Source organism: Oikopleura dioica, chromosome PAR (assembly GCF_907165135.1).
Source record: "Oikopleura dioica chromosome PAR, OKI2018_I68_1.0, whole genome shotgun sequence".
Classification (NCBI taxonomy): Eukaryota; Metazoa; Chordata; class Appendicularia; order Copelata; family Oikopleuridae; genus Oikopleura; species Oikopleura dioica.
The window spans coordinates 7,462,066-7,478,874 of NC_137293.1; the positions used below are offsets into that span (position 1 = coordinate 7,462,066).

The 16,809-nt window shown below is 40.1% G+C and overlaps 4 protein-coding genes and 1 pseudogene across 6 annotated transcripts; 1 reads left to right on the forward strand and 4 right to left on the reverse strand.

The window, feature by feature from the left end:
• Positions 1 to 5: 5 nt before the first annotated feature.
• On the reverse strand, positions 6 to 474 carry LOC145701572 (microtubule-associated protein RP/EB family member 3 pseudogene; annotated as a pseudogene). Its single transcript, XR_014134278.1, has 3 exons — positions 364 to 474; positions 189 to 326; positions 6 to 145 (listed from the first exon to the last, which is right to left on the reverse strand). The product of XR_014134278.1 is annotated as a microtubule-associated protein RP/EB family member 3 pseudogene (transcript).
• Positions 475 to 1,069: 595 nt separating this feature from the next.
• Positions 1,070 to 4,560, forward strand: LOC145706103 (zinc transporter ZIP1-like). Its single transcript, XM_081783621.1, has 8 exons — positions 1,070 to 1,273; positions 1,660 to 2,589; positions 2,696 to 2,788; positions 3,144 to 3,400; positions 3,807 to 3,946; positions 3,991 to 4,068; positions 4,116 to 4,188; positions 4,236 to 4,560. The coding sequence occupies exons 2-8, from the start codon at positions 2,381 to 2,383 to the stop codon at positions 4,385 to 4,387; spliced, it is 1,002 nt and encodes a 333-aa protein (XP_081639747.1). The 5' UTR covers positions 1,070 to 1,273; positions 1,660 to 2,380; the 3' UTR covers positions 4,388 to 4,560.
• Positions 4,552 to 7,178, reverse strand: LOC145706104 (uncharacterized). 2 transcript variants are annotated; one of them, XR_014134653.1, is made up of 4 exons: positions 6,756 to 7,178; positions 5,994 to 6,154; positions 5,066 to 5,518; positions 4,787 to 4,983 (listed from the first exon to the last, which is right to left on the reverse strand). XR_014134653.1 is itself a non-coding variant. In XM_081783622.1 (3 exons), the coding sequence occupies exons 1-3, from the start codon at positions 5,116 to 5,118 to the stop codon at positions 4,636 to 4,638; spliced, it is 360 nt and encodes a 119-aa protein (XP_081639748.1). In that variant the 5' UTR covers positions 5,119 to 5,333; the 3' UTR covers positions 4,552 to 4,635. The 2 variants fall into 2 exon arrangements, 1 of the variants encoding a protein (XP_081639748.1); XM_081783622.1 differs by lacking the exons at positions 5,994 to 6,154; positions 6,756 to 7,178 and adding an exon at positions 4,552 to 4,745 and having other exon boundaries at positions 5,066 to 5,333.
• Positions 7,179 to 7,383: 205 nt separating this feature from the next.
• LOC145703773 (ral guanine nucleotide dissociation stimulator-like 3) lies at positions 7,384 to 9,929 on the reverse strand. Its single transcript, XM_081781159.1, has 4 exons — positions 9,652 to 9,929; positions 8,950 to 9,021; positions 8,393 to 8,650; positions 7,384 to 7,756 (listed from the first exon to the last, which is right to left on the reverse strand). Exons 2-4 carry the CDS (start codon positions 8,965 to 8,967, stop codon positions 7,487 to 7,489), a joined length of 546 nt encoding a protein of 181 aa, XP_081637285.1. The 5' UTR covers positions 8,968 to 9,021; positions 9,652 to 9,929; the 3' UTR covers positions 7,384 to 7,486.
• Positions 9,930 to 12,196: 2,267 nt separating this feature from the next.
• LOC145701573 (ral guanine nucleotide dissociation stimulator-like 1) lies at positions 12,197 to 14,493 on the reverse strand. Its single transcript, XM_081778783.1, has 3 exons — positions 14,307 to 14,493; positions 12,903 to 13,039; positions 12,197 to 12,288 (listed from the first exon to the last, which is right to left on the reverse strand). The coding sequence occupies exons 1-3, from the start codon at positions 14,417 to 14,419 to the stop codon at positions 12,197 to 12,199; spliced, it is 342 nt and encodes a 113-aa protein (XP_081634909.1). The 5' UTR covers positions 14,420 to 14,493.
• Positions 14,494 to 16,809: the final 2,316 nt, after the last annotated feature.

Sequence of the window (16,809 nt, forward strand, 5' to 3'; positions counted from 1 at the left end):
GACATTCAAAATCGTTTCTTTGTCAAGTCATTAATCGGAATTTTCTTGTCGATTTCAGCGAGCTTGAAGGCTTCTTGCAAGACTTTGAAATTGTTGATTTTGTCGATTTCGTGCTTGCAATTCCATTTAACTTTTCGCATTTGAACTAATGGACTATGAAAACGAAGATATTACGGAAGGGAGTGTACCTAGGTCGGGGAAGATCATATCAAGCAATTGGCAATAATGAGATCCCTCGCCGAGCTCGCCAATTTTGACGATGTTTGTATGAAGGGTATCATTGACCCAGTCGATTATTTCTTTCCTGGACATGTGATATGCATTTCCTAGGTTAGTAAATAAAGGAATTCGCAGCTAGCAAACCTGGGGAATAAATAACATTAATCGTCATACTTCTATTTTCCTTCTCTTTCTTAAAAATATATTGACTTTTCACAAGAGCGAGTCATTTCCTGCTCAAATTATGAGACAAAAAATTATAAATTTTGAAAATTTAATCCGAATAAAATGAATTTCCTTTTATAGAGTATGGTCTAACCAATCGTAGACGTTAATAACGTCAATAATAATATTATTAATAACTTATTAACAGTCAGTTGCAACAATGAGGAAAATAAATATGCCTGTATTACGCCTGTAATAATCAAATAAAGAAATCCAATCCAATCCAATTTGGGCTCAGCAACCTGTGTAGAAATCCTGAGTCAGGGTCTAAAAGATCTTAAATGATAAGCCGCGATATCTCAGACCCTGAGTCAGGTTTTCTGCGCAGGTTGCCGAGCCCAGTATCCAATTCCTTGTCGTTCATTTTCGTTCAAATTCGACATGAGCAAAAAGCCGCAATGATATTATTTCGTGGAGTTGAACCCCTCCTTTTACGGGCAACAATAAAATTTGAAAATTTATGTAAACAAGGCGCCCCGCAAGATAGCCCGGCGCATCATCTTATCCTCCTCTTTCATGGAACGTCGTTTCGAGGACCAAAAAGGACCTTTCTTTCCTGTTTGTTCGACCTCAAAAGTTATGAAATCGTAAGTCCATGCGTGAGATACTCGACCGTTTTTTACAAATATTTGAGATTTGACGCTTTTCAAAAAGCCTGAGATTTTTTTGAAATCCGCTTATTTTGAAGTGAGAGTCTGGAGCTTCACGAAAATACAAAATATTTTATTGATACAGAAGGAGAAGAAATATTGATTCAGAAAATCGGATATTTAAAAAGAGAAGCAAAAAACGCGACGCAAAGAGATTTTTTAACAAGGAGTCATAAAAGGTGAGATTTTCACAACTTTGTTATTCGGGGTTTTTCTTACTTCCGCGTAAACATTAGTAATTTCGTAAAAGAGGATGGTTCGTATTTTGATAAAAGACAATCATTGTGCTTTGGTCCAAAATAAAGGGGATGACAAATTCGTTCGTTTTGAACTCATTTAGCCAGAATTATGACGTAATTAAATTCAAAAGCAATCGTAAAAATAGGATAATTTAATGTTAAACACGTGATTTGATAACAAAAGAGCGTTTTCTTTATCATCTTTGTTAAGTTTTTAATCAAAATTTAAATTAATCGATAATAATAAGGTGAAATTTGAAAACTGCAGACTTTGGCATTTTTTGCATGCCATTCTGCACGTGTTACTGTTAAATAAATTTTTCTAGCGCTGTGATTGGTGGAACCTGAGTCGCTCCGCTCTGCTCCGCGCCGCTCCAGATCGCTGCAGCGCTACGCTCCATTCAGTTTCATTCCGCGCCCGAGCCCCGCGCCGTCGCGAAATCCGAGCAAAAAGAAAAAGACAAAAACGAAGATAATTGTTAAGAGAACGCAAGGAAACATCCTAAGGGAAGATCACTCCTTCAGAAAACAGCGCGTACGCCCTTACACAGACTGTGCTAAAGTCACAATTGGGTCAATTTGTCCAAACAGATTACACTTCTCCCTTTTTTCTCTTCGCCAGCGGCTCATCTAGAGAAAAGAAAAGAAAAAAACTGAAGAAAAAAAGATAAAGAAAGAAACAAATCGTAATTCGACGAATTTACGATCCTTCAAAAGGAAGAAAAAAAATAATTCAGCAAAGAAATCAGTGAAATTCATTCAGAGGAATCGAAGAATTGAAGAAAAAAATATGATTGAAGAAGTTTCATTGAAAGAAAATGCAATTGCAGGACTTTGCCAGGGATTTTTAACAGAAAAAATTCTGTAGCTTTCAATTTAATCGGCGGATTTCGGTAATTTTTGTTGAAAAAAGTCATCAAAATCTGTTTTTGATCAGCTAATTTTTAATTGATAAGTCTGTTCCTGCCGAATCATAAAAAATGAAATTAGGTCAAGTTTGATTGATTCCTACTTCACCCAGTTTTTTACATCAATTATAAAATTAACATGAATAAAAAGCTAGCTACAAATGAAAATCCCATCACCAGCATGTTCCTATTCTGCGCCGGAATCCTCGTCATCTTACCCCTGGTCGACAGTTGCCTCCGGAAAAAGAAGAAAGATCTGGAAAAGAACGGAAAAAAGACCGAGAAAAGCTGTCCAAGCATTAACTTTACCGATTTAGCCTCCGCTGCTGGTGGTGGCGCCTTGTTCAGGTAAAGTCTCGTTTTGAGAATTTTTCAAATTGAATGTTCTGAGATCGGTCAATATTTGAGCGGTTCCTCGGAAGTGGGGATTCTGATAAGGAGCATTTTGTTTTAGTTTGGCTTTGGTGGACCTTGTGCCGGAACTTGCTGAAAAAGTCGAGGCTGTCTACGATAAGCACTATCCGCTTCACCAGTTCCTGTTTATTTGGTAAGTTCATCATGCGTGAAAGAAAAAAAACAGAAAAAACTAGAACGGCTTCAGCTAAAAATGGTTCAAATGATTTCCATGAGCCGGTATGCTCTAGTGATTATTGACGATCAATTACAGTAGTTGCCCGTTAGACTCTGCTATTGACTTTACTGTCAGACAAGAAAACCTTTTTGACCTTCGAACCCAGGATCCTATCCTTAGTATTCGACTCGCAGATCACGTGACAGACCTTGTGTTTGACTTGTGTAACCTAAGCTAGACCTGAGAGATCATACTCATGTCTTAACACTTTCAAAAGTTGATTTACAATTTATTCAACGATTTCTTTTTTCTCTCAAAGATGAATCTTCAGCGGGATATTCTTCGTTGCAATTGTGGACGACATCACGCAAAAAATCGTCGGCTGCTTCATCAGCGCGAACAAGCGACGACCAAGCTGCAGGAACTTGCTTTCCGAATCAAATGAAAGCGAAGCTGCTCTGTCCGATTCTAGTGGTTCGACCGACTCCATGGAATTGAGAGCTGTTCGATTTCAAATTGAAGAACCGGATGAAAACGCGCCGACGAGAAAGGCGATGAAGCTGATTATTGGGCTTTCTATTCATTCGTGTAAGTTGGAATATGCTATTTGACGAGCAAAGAATATCTTTTATCGGCGTTCATTGCGCTTGGGAAGCAATATTGCGTTCAATTAAAGCATGGGATCTTTATTCTTTGCGATAGAATACCGGTAGTATCACGAAAAAACGCTCTTGATTCTCAATTCAAGACTTCAAAGGCGAGCTTTTACCGAAACGGATTAAAACTGTAAGTGGGCGTCGCCTGCGCCCAATTTTTTTCTAGGTAAATGTCGGTAATAGAACGTCGATTATCCAATTGACGATAAAAGCTTTGACTTGAGGACATCATGACGTTATATAGAAGCAAATTAGCCATCCCATGAGTGTTTAGATTCTGCTTACTAAAGTAGACTCACAATCCTGTTTTGAGGCTCGTTATACCAAATTATGTTCAGGTTTAACTGGATTAACAGTTGGGATGATGGGAGAGGGTCTGCAGACAGGACTAATTGCTTTAATTCCTCACAAGGCTGCAGTGCTGTTTCTGCTTTCATCAATGCTCATCGACGTTCCAAAAGGACCGCGAACCGCGCTGGTATGAAATCAACGAGGACTAACTCCGTTAATTTTAATTGTTAGATAATCACGTTCTCCGCTGCTTTGCCTCTGGGATTGATTGCTGCTGCGATTGTTTCTTCGTCTACGACAGACACATGGGTAAATAAACTGTTAGAACAACAGTGACTTTGATTGAGAAATTTCAGACAATCATTATTTTGGAAGCTATTGGCGCTGGGGCGGTAATGCAAGTTGCGATCTTCGAAATGCTTCCCGATGGTATTTTGCTTCTTGATCTCTTCTTTTTACTCACTGATACTCTTAAGCCCTTTCGAAACCGCACAGACTGATGAAGATCTTCACCGCCTTCCTGGGCGCCTTGGTTATTGCATTTATGCAAACCACTCACGCTGAACATGGCGAACACGGGGAAGAGCACCATTTAGAAGGAAACCATCACGACTCGTCCCATCACTAGAATCGCCCACCCAACTGATGCACAAACAACAAAAAGAGCAGAACGAAAAGAACGAACAAGAAAAGGAAAAAATAATATTTCGCTCTGTTTTCACAGAAAACTTGTACTTGTAATTACTATCTTGTTTGAAAGTTGACAAGTTGTTTCCCGACTAACACTAAAAAGACAGTTCATTCGAATTCAGTTTACTATATTCAGTGTTTTATGTAAAGGTATCGACAGGTGCTATTTATATTTGTTTCTTCTATTCACATGAGCTTGGAGGTGACTGCCAGATTGTCCTGGGGAAGAAGCCGTTTTCTTCGTTGCTGTTTGTTGAGGTCTTCAGTTTCTATTTCTTTGTTGCTTTTTCTTTTTACTGGAAAAGGATGAGGATAGATTCGATGCAGTTCAACTTACCAATTAGCATGATGATGCCAGTATAACCACTGACACAGTGGAAAATGGCGGAGTTGTTCGGAAAGTTGAGTTCTTTTCCATCATCAGTGCGCTGTAACAACTTCCATTTTTCTACATTTGTTGTCGACAGGTTGAATTTGTCAAGAGTCGTGACGATCAAATTGCTCACACGATCTCTTTCGAATATCCTGATTGTTCTGAAAACAATTTTTAGGTACCAATTCCTGACTCATTTGACCCTAACTATGCTATTTGATGAATAAGATTTGATGTAAGTACCTGTAATTAATGCCGGCCGAGCAGGCTGCATCTTCCACACTGATCCGCACCATCAAGCTCTGGCCAAACTCTTCACTGAATGATTTCGAGTTGCTGGTGGCCAGTGGCTGAGGTGTTTCCGGAGAGAGTGCTTCAGATGAAACGTGTCGGACCGCGGGCTTGCGTCTTCCGTCTGACGAGTGCGCTTCATCCGATTCTGATTGAATGCTGCTATCGATCGAGGATCCCGTTGATTCAATCTTTTCAGAATCTGTTCATGGTTTTTTTTGACTTGTTTTGAAAATGACTGATCTTTGATCAGAGGGCTCTTTCAAAAACCGTGGCTTGAAGTAGCGTTGAAAACGAGTGCTCCATTGGACTGCCGGCCAGCCGCGAACTAAGTGGCTCCAGCTCCACGCTTGCATCAGGCTCAATCATCAAGGATAGCTCGAGACTTTGCTGCTCCGAAAGTGGCTATTGAAAATGGAAAATAAGATACGAGTAATAAGAGACTACGGTGTGCGTCAAGTGATGTTTCATGCGTTGGATTAATAAAGCGAACCAGTTATAGAGGCAAGGGGTAATTATTGTCTTTGAGTAGTTGGGTTAAATATTTATGCACTTGTGGTGGAGAGGAAGTTTGGCAATTACATTTGTAATGCGTTTCTAACGATGTTTCTCTACGATTAAGAGTATTGTCCTACTGTGAAGAAAACCTGAGTCAGGGTCTGAAAGAACTGAAATGGAAAGCCGCGCAGCGCCTTTAAAACGAAGCCGCAAAGCGGCTTCGCTAATATTACCATTACAATTTATCTTAACTTTTGGCGAAGCCGCTTCGCGGCTTCGTTTTTAAAAGCCGCTGCGCGGCTTTCCATTTCAGTTCTTTCAGACCCTGACTCAGGTTTTCTATACAGATAGGCGAGCTTGGTTTGGAAGGAAAATACGGTACCTGAACGAAGGAGATCCAAGTCTTGAAAATCGGCGTAATTTCCAAGTTTTTGAAATTTTCAGAATCTCGGCATGAATCTTGAAGCGTGGCGATGGTCTTCAGCAGATCGTATTCTTTTCGCCTTTTCTCGAAATTGACCAGGCGGCCGCCTTCTATTTTATCTAAAGAGCACATTGTTAAAGACGAAATTCGTAAATAGCATCGACGGATTGCTTGCGTAATCCAATTGCGCGTATCATTCGGTAGAACTTCCACGATGTGGATGGATTAGCCAACTTCGTGGATTGCCAAGTAATTTGACTCAGGCATCGCCAAAGATTACGTTTTCTTGGCCACGTGGTACTAATGAACCACTTCAAAAGTTCAATCCAAAGAAAAATTTTAAGGCTGGGCTCGGCAACCTGTGTAGAAAACCTGAGTCAGGCTTTAAAGAGCCAATATTTTAAAAACATAAGAGTGATGGTGTTGCGAAGCCGCTTTGCGGCTTTTTTCGAAAAAGCCGCTTTATGGCTTTTCATTTTAGCTCTTCAAAGCCTGACTCAGGTTTTCTACACAGGTTGCTGAGCCCAATTTTAAGGAAAATTGCTAAAAATCGATCTCTAAATTCAAGAAATTGACTATTTTCGATTCTAAAGAGAATTATTCGCGAGTTAGTTAGTAAAAGCTGAATTGAGCTATTTTCATTCTCATCATGAACAAATTAAATATAAACAAAGCTTGACGTACTGGTAGTTCCGAATATAGAAGTTCCTAAGGAAGTACCTGAGTAGGCCGCGTCGATCATCATCAAATCCGTCAAAAAGTGCCCCAAGTAAGGAATCGACTCATTTTCATAGTTGGACTCCTTGGAAACGCTCTGGACCTGCTGGAAGGTGGACAAAATCCCTCTGTCCACCGCCGCCCAGGTCTTCTTCAGTCGATGAACTGCGTGAGACAGAAAGAAAGGTCCGAAAGAATTGTTAGTTTTTAGAGGTCATTTAATTATTATGCCCTCGCTAATTCTAATTTCGTGTCTTGAACGTCTTATTACGCGAGCAAGAAGGTGTAATTTTAATTTGCACCTGGCGGTTTTTATCAAAGATGCGGTCGAGCCGAGAAAATAGTATAGAACAGCTCGAACTTGCCTTGTGGAGCAAATTCGATTAAAATGTCGAAAACCAGGCTGGACAGCCTGTGTAGAAAACCTGAGTCAGGGTTTGAAAGATCTCAAATGAAAAGCCGCGTAGCGGCTTCTTTCAAAACGAAGCCGCAAAGCGGCTTCGCCAAAATTATAAATAGAGGAGAAAGGTAATTTTCGCTTTTGTTTTTGAAATTTTGAAAAAGCCGCTACGCGGCTTTTCGTCTGAGATCTTCCAGACGATGACTCAGGTTTTCTCCACAGTTTGCCGCGCTTAGATAAAAAAAAGATATCCTTTTTCTGGAAGATGCTGGATGCTGGCTCATCGCAAAAATAGCAACTGCTAATTGTTCATAAAACGCCTTTGAGCCGTTGTTTACCCTCGTTTCGAGAAAATATCAACTCTCAACCGCCGGATCGAGTTCTGTTTGTCAACACTGAGCTGCTCGGCTTCAAGCTTGGGGACCTTTTCCTGGAGTCCAGACGCCACTGCACGCAGGGCATTGTAGTTCCGCAAGCGTAGACACTCGGCTCCGATCTGAATCCAGCTTTCGAGGACTTTAACCCGCTGCGGAAGGGTTAAGCAAGGAGACAGAACGGTTGATACGACGAGGTACACAACGTTGTTGAATTGCCGCACAGTTGCCTAAACACAATTTTTGAATGATTCAATTTACAAGAAAAATTGTCAGAGACATATGTAGAAAACCAGAGTCAAGCTTTGAAAGAGTTTAAATTAAAAGCCGCGTAGCGGCTTTTACAAAAACGAAGCCGCGAAGCGGCTTCGCCAAAACAACCATTATGATCGATTTATAATTCTAGCGAAGCCGCTTTGCGGCTTTATTATCGTAAAGCCGCTACGCTAGAATTACAAATAAATCATATTGGTTGTTTTGGCGAAGCCGCCTTGCGGCTTCGTTTTTGTAAAAGCCGCTACGAGGCTTTTTATTGAAGCTCTTTCAAAGTTTGATTTAGGTTTTGCCGGGGCCTATTTACAAGAAAAATCGTCAGTTTCGTAAAAACATATATTCGGAAAGTATCGTGGCTGATTTGCCAGAAACAAGCTAGCAACTCTGAGATCGTGGAAAGGTCTGACGTCGCTCGATAAGTCGCGCCGCTCGTTCCGCAAAATTTGATTGAGGGGATCATCCGAGGTTTGATCAGGTAAGTAAATGTTGAAATTTTTCCAAGAGCGCGGATCATTCTTTTTTCCAGAATTTTAACATTGAACTTTCAAAAATATCAACGTTTCCCGTGGCGATGAGATTTCACGGCGACTCACCTTGACTGTGGCAATTTCTGCACCCTGGCCGCGACGGGACCAGACCGAGCCCAAGCACTGCCACGGTTGTACTTCGCAGAAGAGGCGCCTGTCAACGGCGCTGAGGCTGCGCACGATTTCCGACACGCTGAGCCGATTCAAGAAAAGTTCAGCTGATTTACCGTTTATCGACGTTCTGTCAAGGTCATCAGATGGGAACCCCGACAGTTCCATTACATAAGGTTTTAATTCGTCGATTTTGCCTTTCTTTCGAATATCCTGAAATTTATTATAGATTATTAGATTCGAGAAGCCGCTTGCGGCTTCGAGCCAAAATCAAAAAGCCGCACAGAGCGCGGCTTAATATTTATGAAGCTCGAAGCCGCAATATCCTTAAAATTCATTCGACTCGAGAAGCCGCTTGCGATTTCGAGTCAAAACAAAAAGCCGCGCGAAGCGCGGCTCAAATGTTTATTGAGCTCGAAGCCGCAAGCGGCTTCTCGATATGACAAATGCTCTTCGCATTTTCAGATTTGCAAGTGAAAGCAAAATAACTGGGAAAATCGGGACTCGCATACCTTGGCAACTTGGAGCATGGTTTTGACGGCGGCTTCGAGTTCAGCCGCATGTGGTCTGTTTGCCTTGCAAAACTAGAAAAGCACATAGATTAGAATAATTCAAGTCGCTCTTGTCACTAGTGGATCTTCTTATGCTAAGCGTGTTTTACCACTTCGCTAATAATTGTTTCAAAACAACTCGCGATACTAATAGTTTTGATAAGAAGAGAAGGAGAGTTCCAAGTATTTCTGTGCAGAGAAAACGTGTTTGGAAAGAGCCGATTTGAGCGTTTATATTTATTACTAAATCGTTTTGGAATAAACTCGCGTTTTTCACATTCCGTTGGCGAATTATTCAGATAAACATTATTCAATTACGCCGTTTCTAACAGTTAAAATTAAGATTAGAAACAGTCTAATCTAATAACACAACTTCTGAGTCAGGGTTTGAAAACCAGAAATTAAAAGCCGCGCAGCGGCTTTTCTGAAAACGAAGCCGCAAAGCGGCTTCGCCAGAATTTGGGATAGACTGTAAATTAGCCGCTAATGATAAGTGAAGCCGCTTCGCGGCTTTGTATTTGAAAAAGCCGCTGCGCGGCTTTTCATTTCAGTTCTTCTAGACCCTGACTCAGGCCTTCTACACAGGTTGCCGAGTCAAGGTCGCAGCCTGACAGAACTTCTTTTAGAAAGTACAGGGGTTACAAAATGTTTGACTGAACTGACCTCTTTGGTCTTCTTAATCAAAACTCGGCAGCGCTTGTTTTTGATTTGATTCCAGTCCTCCGGATGTCTCGCTATTCTTGGGTCACTACCTGTCACCTAACCGACCGGTATGCGGTCGTCACTATTTAAATATTCTGAACCCGGAGTCCTAGCCACTCCATAACGGCGAGTAAGATGGATTCTGAAGAGCGGTTTCAACACGAGAAAATTGACGATTTCACTGATTTCGTCACTAGAATAATTTCAATTTACATTTGTTTTCACGCCTTTTGGTTTGATCCAACACTAAAATCATCAAATAAAGGGACGTTTTTTCAAGCCCAAAGCTTCAAAGCTTATGAAAAATGAAATTCTAGTGCTTTTTTTTAACTTTTCGACAATTTTTCTTATCAAAAATTACAGTTTTTAGCTGAAATTTCGAAGGATGATATCAACCTTCGATCACGCAATTAGAACTTCCTCGTAAAACTGATAAGAAATGGTGATAAGAATCACCGTCAATGACGTAAACTGTGACAGTAATTTATTTTCCTTTCGAATTAGACGCGATAATTTTTCGCCACGTTTTCTTTTCAGGGCAGTTTTGGCTTGAAAAATAAACGAAAGAAGGAGTCTTCAAAAATCCCATTTTTTTCATAAAAAAGTATTGAAACCGTTAGCTTTGATCGTCTTATTGTCGGGCAACTTCCTGCTCTCGTAGCTCTTCTGAAGCTTGACCCTGTCCAGATGATTGTATCGAAGAAATAGAAGGTCCAAAACTGACTTGGTTGAATAGAGAAGATACTCTATTCGAACTTTTGCGGAACGGCGATTTTCAAAAAGTAGCTCGTTATTTTGCAAAATTGGCAGAAAAATTTTCAAGCGCAAAGTACTTCCAGCGCGTCTTCCTCTCTCTACGTGGCTTATTTACCGTTTTCACTTCGATAAAAACGGAGGAAGGGGATGATAGGCCTTTCGGAAGCTGAGATTCGATGAAGAAGAGATAATCTTGCCAAGAAATAGACAAAAAAGTCTACCTAGGTACTCATGGAAAAAACGCTAAAGAACGAGCGAAAAATAGCCGCGCAGCGGCTTTTCAAAACGAAGCCACGTAGCGGCTTCGCCAAGAAATAAATATTTATTTAAATTAATAAAATTTTATTGAATGAATTTTTTTATTTCAGAATTAACAACTAAATGTTTATTTCTTGGCGAAGCCGCTACCGTAGCGCGGCTTTGTTTTGAAAAGCCGCAGCGCGGCTTTTTTCTTCTACTCTCCTTTCTTCAGCCTTTCCTCGAGGAATAAGACCGTTTTCCTTAGAGATTACCAAGAAAAAACTTTCTTTGATTAAACTAATCATATTTACTTCCAATCAACACGATAAGCTCGCCATATTTTCTATAATCAAAATAAGGATCGCTGAGAAAAAAAAAGTTTGGCACACAAATTTCGTCAAAAATTTCCTACACGTTTTTTCGCGCAGCGTGAGTTTCAAACTTTCGCAGACGATTAAAATTTTAAGTTGATGCGAAGCTGAATTTTTGAAATTATGTTAATCGGGGGCGATAATCTTGCTTGGTGGAGTTTGTTTAAAGAAGGGAAATTCCAGCGGGATATATATATTTATGATCGAATTATACACGTTAGGTTTTGGTTTCAGACAATTCCAAATTCCGCGTTTGGCCAATCTAAATATGCTTTTCTTAGATGTTCTGAATAGAGCGACGTTTTTCTTTTTTGGGGAAAGGCAATTATCGAGAGTTGTGTTATTGAATTCCTGTAGAAATAACTAACAGTTTATTTTGGCAGGTGGACTTCAGCGGCCCCATTCACCAAAATAGAACGTGGCATGATTTCAATCCTTTTTGTTAATTCTTTCATTTGATTTATTTATTTTTTTAATAATTAGTTCAAAATTGAAAGCATTTTTGGTCATTATTATTATATTTTTTTTCAAAAATTAGAAACAAAAATTCACCAAAAAAATACCGATCGCTGATTGGCCGATAGGTCGGATGGAAATTTCTAATTGGCGAAAAATTATTCAAATATTTTGTCTCTAAGATACATTGAATCCAGGCTCGACAACCTGTGTTGAAAACCTGAGTCAGGGTCTGAAAGAACGCGACTTTTCATTTAAGCTTTTTCAAACCCTGACTCAGGTCTCCTATAAAGTTTGCCGAGCTCAAAAAGTTCGTGTGAACGAAGAGCTCCGTTATTCAACCTGCTCGCCCTCAGAGACCTCGATGTTACCAACCTTGCTACCTTCCATCACGTTTTTTGTTGGCCACAAGATATTTCCCACAAGTTACGTATTTAAAAATCTTCGTTGATTCTTTCGATTTTCGTTTCTAAATGGCTGAAAAGTGCTCTGTCCGGCGAGGACAAGTTCCAGGGGTATCACGTGACCGCTTTAAACAAGCTTCGACGTAACAGTAGTTGGGCGCCTTAAAAGACCTTTATGAAGTAATTTGGCGCCAACCAAAAGCCCCTGTAAAATTTGAATAGCACCCTGTTATCCTCGGACACGTTGAAAATATTGCCACCTTTCTAAAAGGATCTCTTTCAACCCGTGCCTTGATACGGCAAGATAAACGTCCGATACGTCGATAAGAAGATGGAGAGGAACTTTTCGTCGCCGAAGATAGGGGCGCATGCTAAATGCGTGTTCCTCAAATATTTATATTTAAAAAACTGAAATTTATATAAAATTTTAAGCTGACTTTTTAACAAAAATTACATAGTGACTCCCTTAATTTTGATGTGGCAACCTGTGTAGAAAACCTGAGTCAGGATCTAAAATATCAAACGAAAAGCCGCGTAACGGCTTCTTTTAAAAACAAAGCCAGGAAGCGGCTTCGCCAAAAATTTGATCAGATTTAGATCAGAACATTTGCGAAGATGAAAAGCCGCGTAGCGGCTTTTACTAGGCACGAAGCCGCAAAGCGGCTTCCCAAATATTCCTCTTTAATCCGTTCAAATTTTTGGCAAAGTCGCTTCGCGACTTCGTTTTTAAAAATCCGCTACGCGGCTTTTCGTTTGATATCTTTTAGACCTCGACTCAGGTTTTCTACACAAGTTGCCAAGCTGAGCTTATATTGTAACGATGTTGTAATTATGCATTTTCTTGAGCTGTAGGCACTCAGCAAAACTGTGGATTATGCATGTGCCTCGAAATAAAACTCTCAGAAAGCAATTAAATTATATTTTTGTGAAAATATCGGAAACCCGCCCTTTTCTTGCAATTTTTACGTAAAAATGGAACACGGGCCTAAGTGATCGACTAATCGATCGATGCTTCCGGCTTTGAGGAGTTTGATTTTCGTCGTCTCGATGTGGCCAGGCTCAAAGTCGGAGACGGGCGGCTTGCGCTGCTGCTTGAGCAGAATTGTATAGAGCAAGTCATTCCTGAAAGAAATGAAATCAACATGTTTACTTGTTCAATGAACAATGGAATACGAAGAACATGAGCGCTTTCTGTTTAATTTTTGTCTAATTTGGGGACGAGTAACGGGGATAAAGCTATTTACACTGCGCATAATGAAACAATCGACCACGGTAAAATAACGACACGGCGCCCGTTTCAAAACAAAACAGAAAAAACGTAGCTAGAATTTTAAGACGACACTTTTGTCTTATCTCTTTGGTTCGACAAAATGCCCAAGAAACAACGAAATTTATTTTGGAGTCGGAAATGGAAGGTTTCTGGAGAAATTTAAACCGATTTGAATAAATTTCAAATTTGAAAATATTGCAATAGAGGCTGAAAATGATTATTATTTATTTATGATGGATTTGAGCGAAAACATGATGCGAAAAAACGATTCTGCTGAAAAAAAGATAACGAAAATAACGATCGTTCAATTATCATGAGTTATCATGATAAAATTTCAGGTTAAAAATTGAAAAAAAGTAGCTACAGTAATAATTGTCAGCTTGAATTTTTCTTTTAAAAAACAAAATCCCCCTTAATCAGTGAATCACTGAATTTCCGCCGGGCCGAAATTTATCTTGATCCACGAACTTCTTATGGGTTAATCTCTGTGCGTACTTGTCCGGCTTTGGAAGGCTTAATTCTCGCATTTCGGCGCCTAACGTGAACATGTGGCTCTTATAATCTGCTGGCTTCTTTTTCCTAACGCGCAGCTCATCCCCTGGCCCATGTTCGCTCTACGACACTATATTATCACTAACACTTGTTTTTTGGCTTATCATCGGTTTAGCTTCTCGGATTTCTGCGAGGGCCAAATCGGGGGAAAACAAATACCAAATCTATTGGTTTTTAACCCGTTCGCGCATCATGACCAATTTTGTGGTAACTTTTAAATATAGCGTATGTAAATATTCCCTAAATACGCCAATGGGTTAAATCGGTTCTATCTATCAAACTGCTAAGTCTATTGGATTTTAACCCATCGACGTATAATGACCAATTTTGTGGCAAGTTTTAAATGAAGCGTAGGCCAAAATTTCCCAAAATACGCCAACAAGTTAAAATTTTCTTTATCTAGCTACTTAACCTATTGGATTTTAACCCGTTGACGTGTCATGACCAATTTTGTGGCAAGCTGTGAAATGAAAATAGTGGCCTACCGGGAAGACCCTGCCCGGTTGAGCAAAAAGAGCCCAGAATACGCCAACGGGTTAAAACCCTCTTTAACCCTTTCTATCTTACTTGAACTCATCGCCACAAGTCCGCGTCGATTCCAAATCAATCTTCAGAGAAAGCTTTTCTTTTCTAGGTCTCTTAACACTGATCACTCTCGAAATGCGCTCGGCAATTGTCATTTAGTCTTTTGGTATTTACAAATTTCAAATAATTTCGCTCATTAGCTGCTTTGCTAAGCAAATCTCTTCCGAAGGGCGCGATGCAAACTTGGTGGAGGCATTTTTTCGCGACGATCGACTATCGCGAGCGCGCAGGTGGCGCTAGTACGACCGATGGAATGTTATGAAGCGCGTTTAGGGAGGATTGTGAATGAGAAAGTTCGGCTAGTCTTCTGCTCAAAATTTCCTTGAAGAATTAAGAACTTTCGAGGAATATTAATTTTTAGAATAATCTTAAATTTCGCGAATCATAATTAAAAACCTTGAAATTAAGAAATGCGCTTGAAGCCAAAATATCTGCTAGTAAGGTTAAAATGTCAACCCCTTGACGGGCTGTGGCTCTTTTTGCCGACGTTTTGCAAAGTTTCTTCCCCAAATTGGTGAATATTTAATTTCTACCCTAGTCACCTCAAAATTTCGAATTTCCAGCTTTAGTATGCAAAATCCAGCGTTATTTTTCCCGGAAGTGTGATTTTTACTGGACTTTTCTTGGAAGTTCATAAAACATTGAATTTGAATTTTTGCCACCCTTTTTCGGCGAAAACACTTGTCGAATCCAGTTATTACAGGGAAAAATATTTATGGTACAATAATTCGCACCAGTTTTTTGGTCTGCAGATTTAATCTCGTTAAATTAGGTTCCATAAAATTCTTATCGCTGAAATGCGACCTTATCAGCCGCTAGAATCGGGCGCACTTGAGCAACATCACTCAACAGTATTTAAATTGAACACCTGGTTTGTTTTACCCATATCAGAGCAACTAGCTAATTAGAGATAGAAGTAACTATCAACGTGAAAGAAAAGAACAAACGACAAATAATGATGAAGAACAAGCTTTTTCAATCTTTCTTTTACTACAGGATAAGAGTTAGGAATTAGAATTTCGAGATAGACTCCTACTAGGGGGGCAAAAAGTCGGGGTGGGAGAGTTCCTGGGGGAGTTTCTTGCCTGCGATTGGCTGAAGGGGTTAACCCCTAACCCCAAACCTGTGTAAAAAGCTGAGTCAGGGTTTGAAATATCTTAAATGAAAAGCCGCGTAGCGGCTTTTTCAAAATGAAGCCGCGAAGCGGCTTCGCGAATTCACCTTTTCAATTAATCTTCAAATTCTCCGCGGCTTCGTTTTGAAAAAGCCGCGTAGCAAGAATTTAAAAATTAATTATAAAGGTGAATTCGCGAAGCCGCTTCGCGGCTTCGTTTATGAAAAGCCGCTACGCGGCTTTTCATTTGAGATTTTTTAAATCCTGACTCAGGTATTCTACACAGATTTTCAATACGAGAACCCCCAATCGGTACCGACTTTAGGAAGTTATAAAAGATCCACATTATGATTCTAAATTAATCTTTAACTCTTAACAGAAAACCGAAGGCGGCGTTTTTAACACCGTCAGCGCGACACTGGACTTGTCAGATTCAAATTCAGCGTTTTCCAGCTGCTCTGCAATGCGACTCGACGAGCGAATTTCAAAGGCAGAATGCGGCGAGCAAAATGGAAATTTCTCGGAAAACGCGTCTTGCTACGTGGCGTGTTTAGAAACGCTAGAATTTGAGTGTTCCTGCACGTACGTTGAGCAGGGTATGCGAATGTTGAACAAAGAGGGCTGTTACTGGCAGCAAAAGGACGAGACGCAGCGCTGCGAGCTCACGCAAACCAGCAACTTTCTTCAAACAACTCTTGATATTCACTTTCAAGAGCTGCTGACAGAATCGCAGTGTCAAGACATGATTCAAAACGCGCTAGTTGCGAATTATCTCCAGGAAACAGTTTCTAAAAGGAGAAAGATTTCGAGTTTAATTAATCGCAAGAAGTATCATTTTTCTATATTTTTGAAGACAGAAAAGTTGGGCGGGATAAATTATGAAGTAAGAATGGCATCTTGGTTTCATCTAAACGATCAAGTTTCATTTCAAATGAAGTAAATTTTCAAATCGAAGTTTAGTTATAAAGGAAATGTCAGCTGTGAGGCAAGCTGTGAGACAAGCCGTTCTCCAGCTGTAGCCAGAACAGCTGATCAAAAATGCATTTGAAAAAAATTTGATCTTGATCTTGCTTTCTTCAAATATTAAACTGTTTAAAGGTCTCCAGCGTTGAATGCTCCATATCATCTCAAAACCGAAAACGTCGGTCCTCAACAGCCAGTTCTACCAATTTCTCCGTCGTGGTATCTTCTACAGTAGAATCCATCAACGGCACCGTTCCCTCAGAAAGCGTATCCCCGGACGAATTTATCGAAAATCTTTTTATCGCTTTCGAGAGTACCAGTGGCGCTGATTGCGAAAATATAAATACGGAAAGTGTTCTCACGATTGACTATCCGGTCGAGCTTGAGAGTGTTTTTCAAAATGCTACA

What these genes read in the sequence shown, in the direction of transcription:
- LOC145703773 (XM_081781159.1), bottom strand. An exon ending in CAGAAATTGCCACAGTCAAG is followed by an intron (nt 7,757 to 8,392) that starts GTGAGTCGCCGT and finishes AATTGTGTTTAG; the next exon opens with GCAACTGTGCGGCAATTCAA.
- LOC145706103 (XM_081783621.1), top strand. Translation starts at nt 2,381, where the DNA reads ATGAATAAAAAGCTAGCTACAAATGAAAATCCCATCACCAGCATGTTC. An exon ending in TGGGCTTTCTATTCATTCGT is followed by an intron (nt 3,401 to 3,806) that starts GTAAGTTGGAAT and finishes AATTATGTTCAG; the next exon opens with GTTTAACTGGATTAACAGTT. An exon ending in AAGGACCGCGAACCGCGCTG is followed by an intron (nt 3,947 to 3,990) that starts GTATGAAATCAA and finishes TTTAATTGTTAG; the next exon opens with ATAATCACGTTCTCCGCTGC.
- LOC145701573 (XM_081778783.1), bottom strand. Translation starts at nt 14,419, where the DNA reads ATGACAATTGCCGAGCGCATTTCGAGAGTGATCAGTGTTAAGAGACCT. An exon ending in ACTTGTGGCGATGAGTTCAA is followed by an intron (nt 13,040 to 14,306) that starts GTAAGATAGAAA and finishes CATTTCTTTCAG; the next exon opens with GAATGACTTGCTCTATACAA. An exon ending in TCGATTAGTCGATCACTTAG is followed by an intron (nt 12,289 to 12,902) that starts GCCCGTGTTCCA and finishes ACACGCATTTAG; the next exon opens with CATGCGCCCCTATCTTCGGC.
- LOC145706104 (XM_081783622.1), bottom strand. Translation starts at nt 5,118, where the DNA reads ATGGTGCGGATCAGTGTGGAAGATGCAGCCTGCTCGGCCGGCATTAAT. An exon ending in TCGGCCGGCATTAATTACAG is followed by an intron (nt 4,984 to 5,065) that starts GTACTTACATCA and finishes AATTGTTTTCAG; the next exon opens with AACAATCAGGATATTCGAAA. An exon ending in TGGCATCATCATGCTAATTG is followed by an intron (nt 4,746 to 4,786) that starts GTAAGTTGAACT and finishes ATCCTTTTCCAG; the next exon opens with TAAAAAGAAAAAGCAACAAA.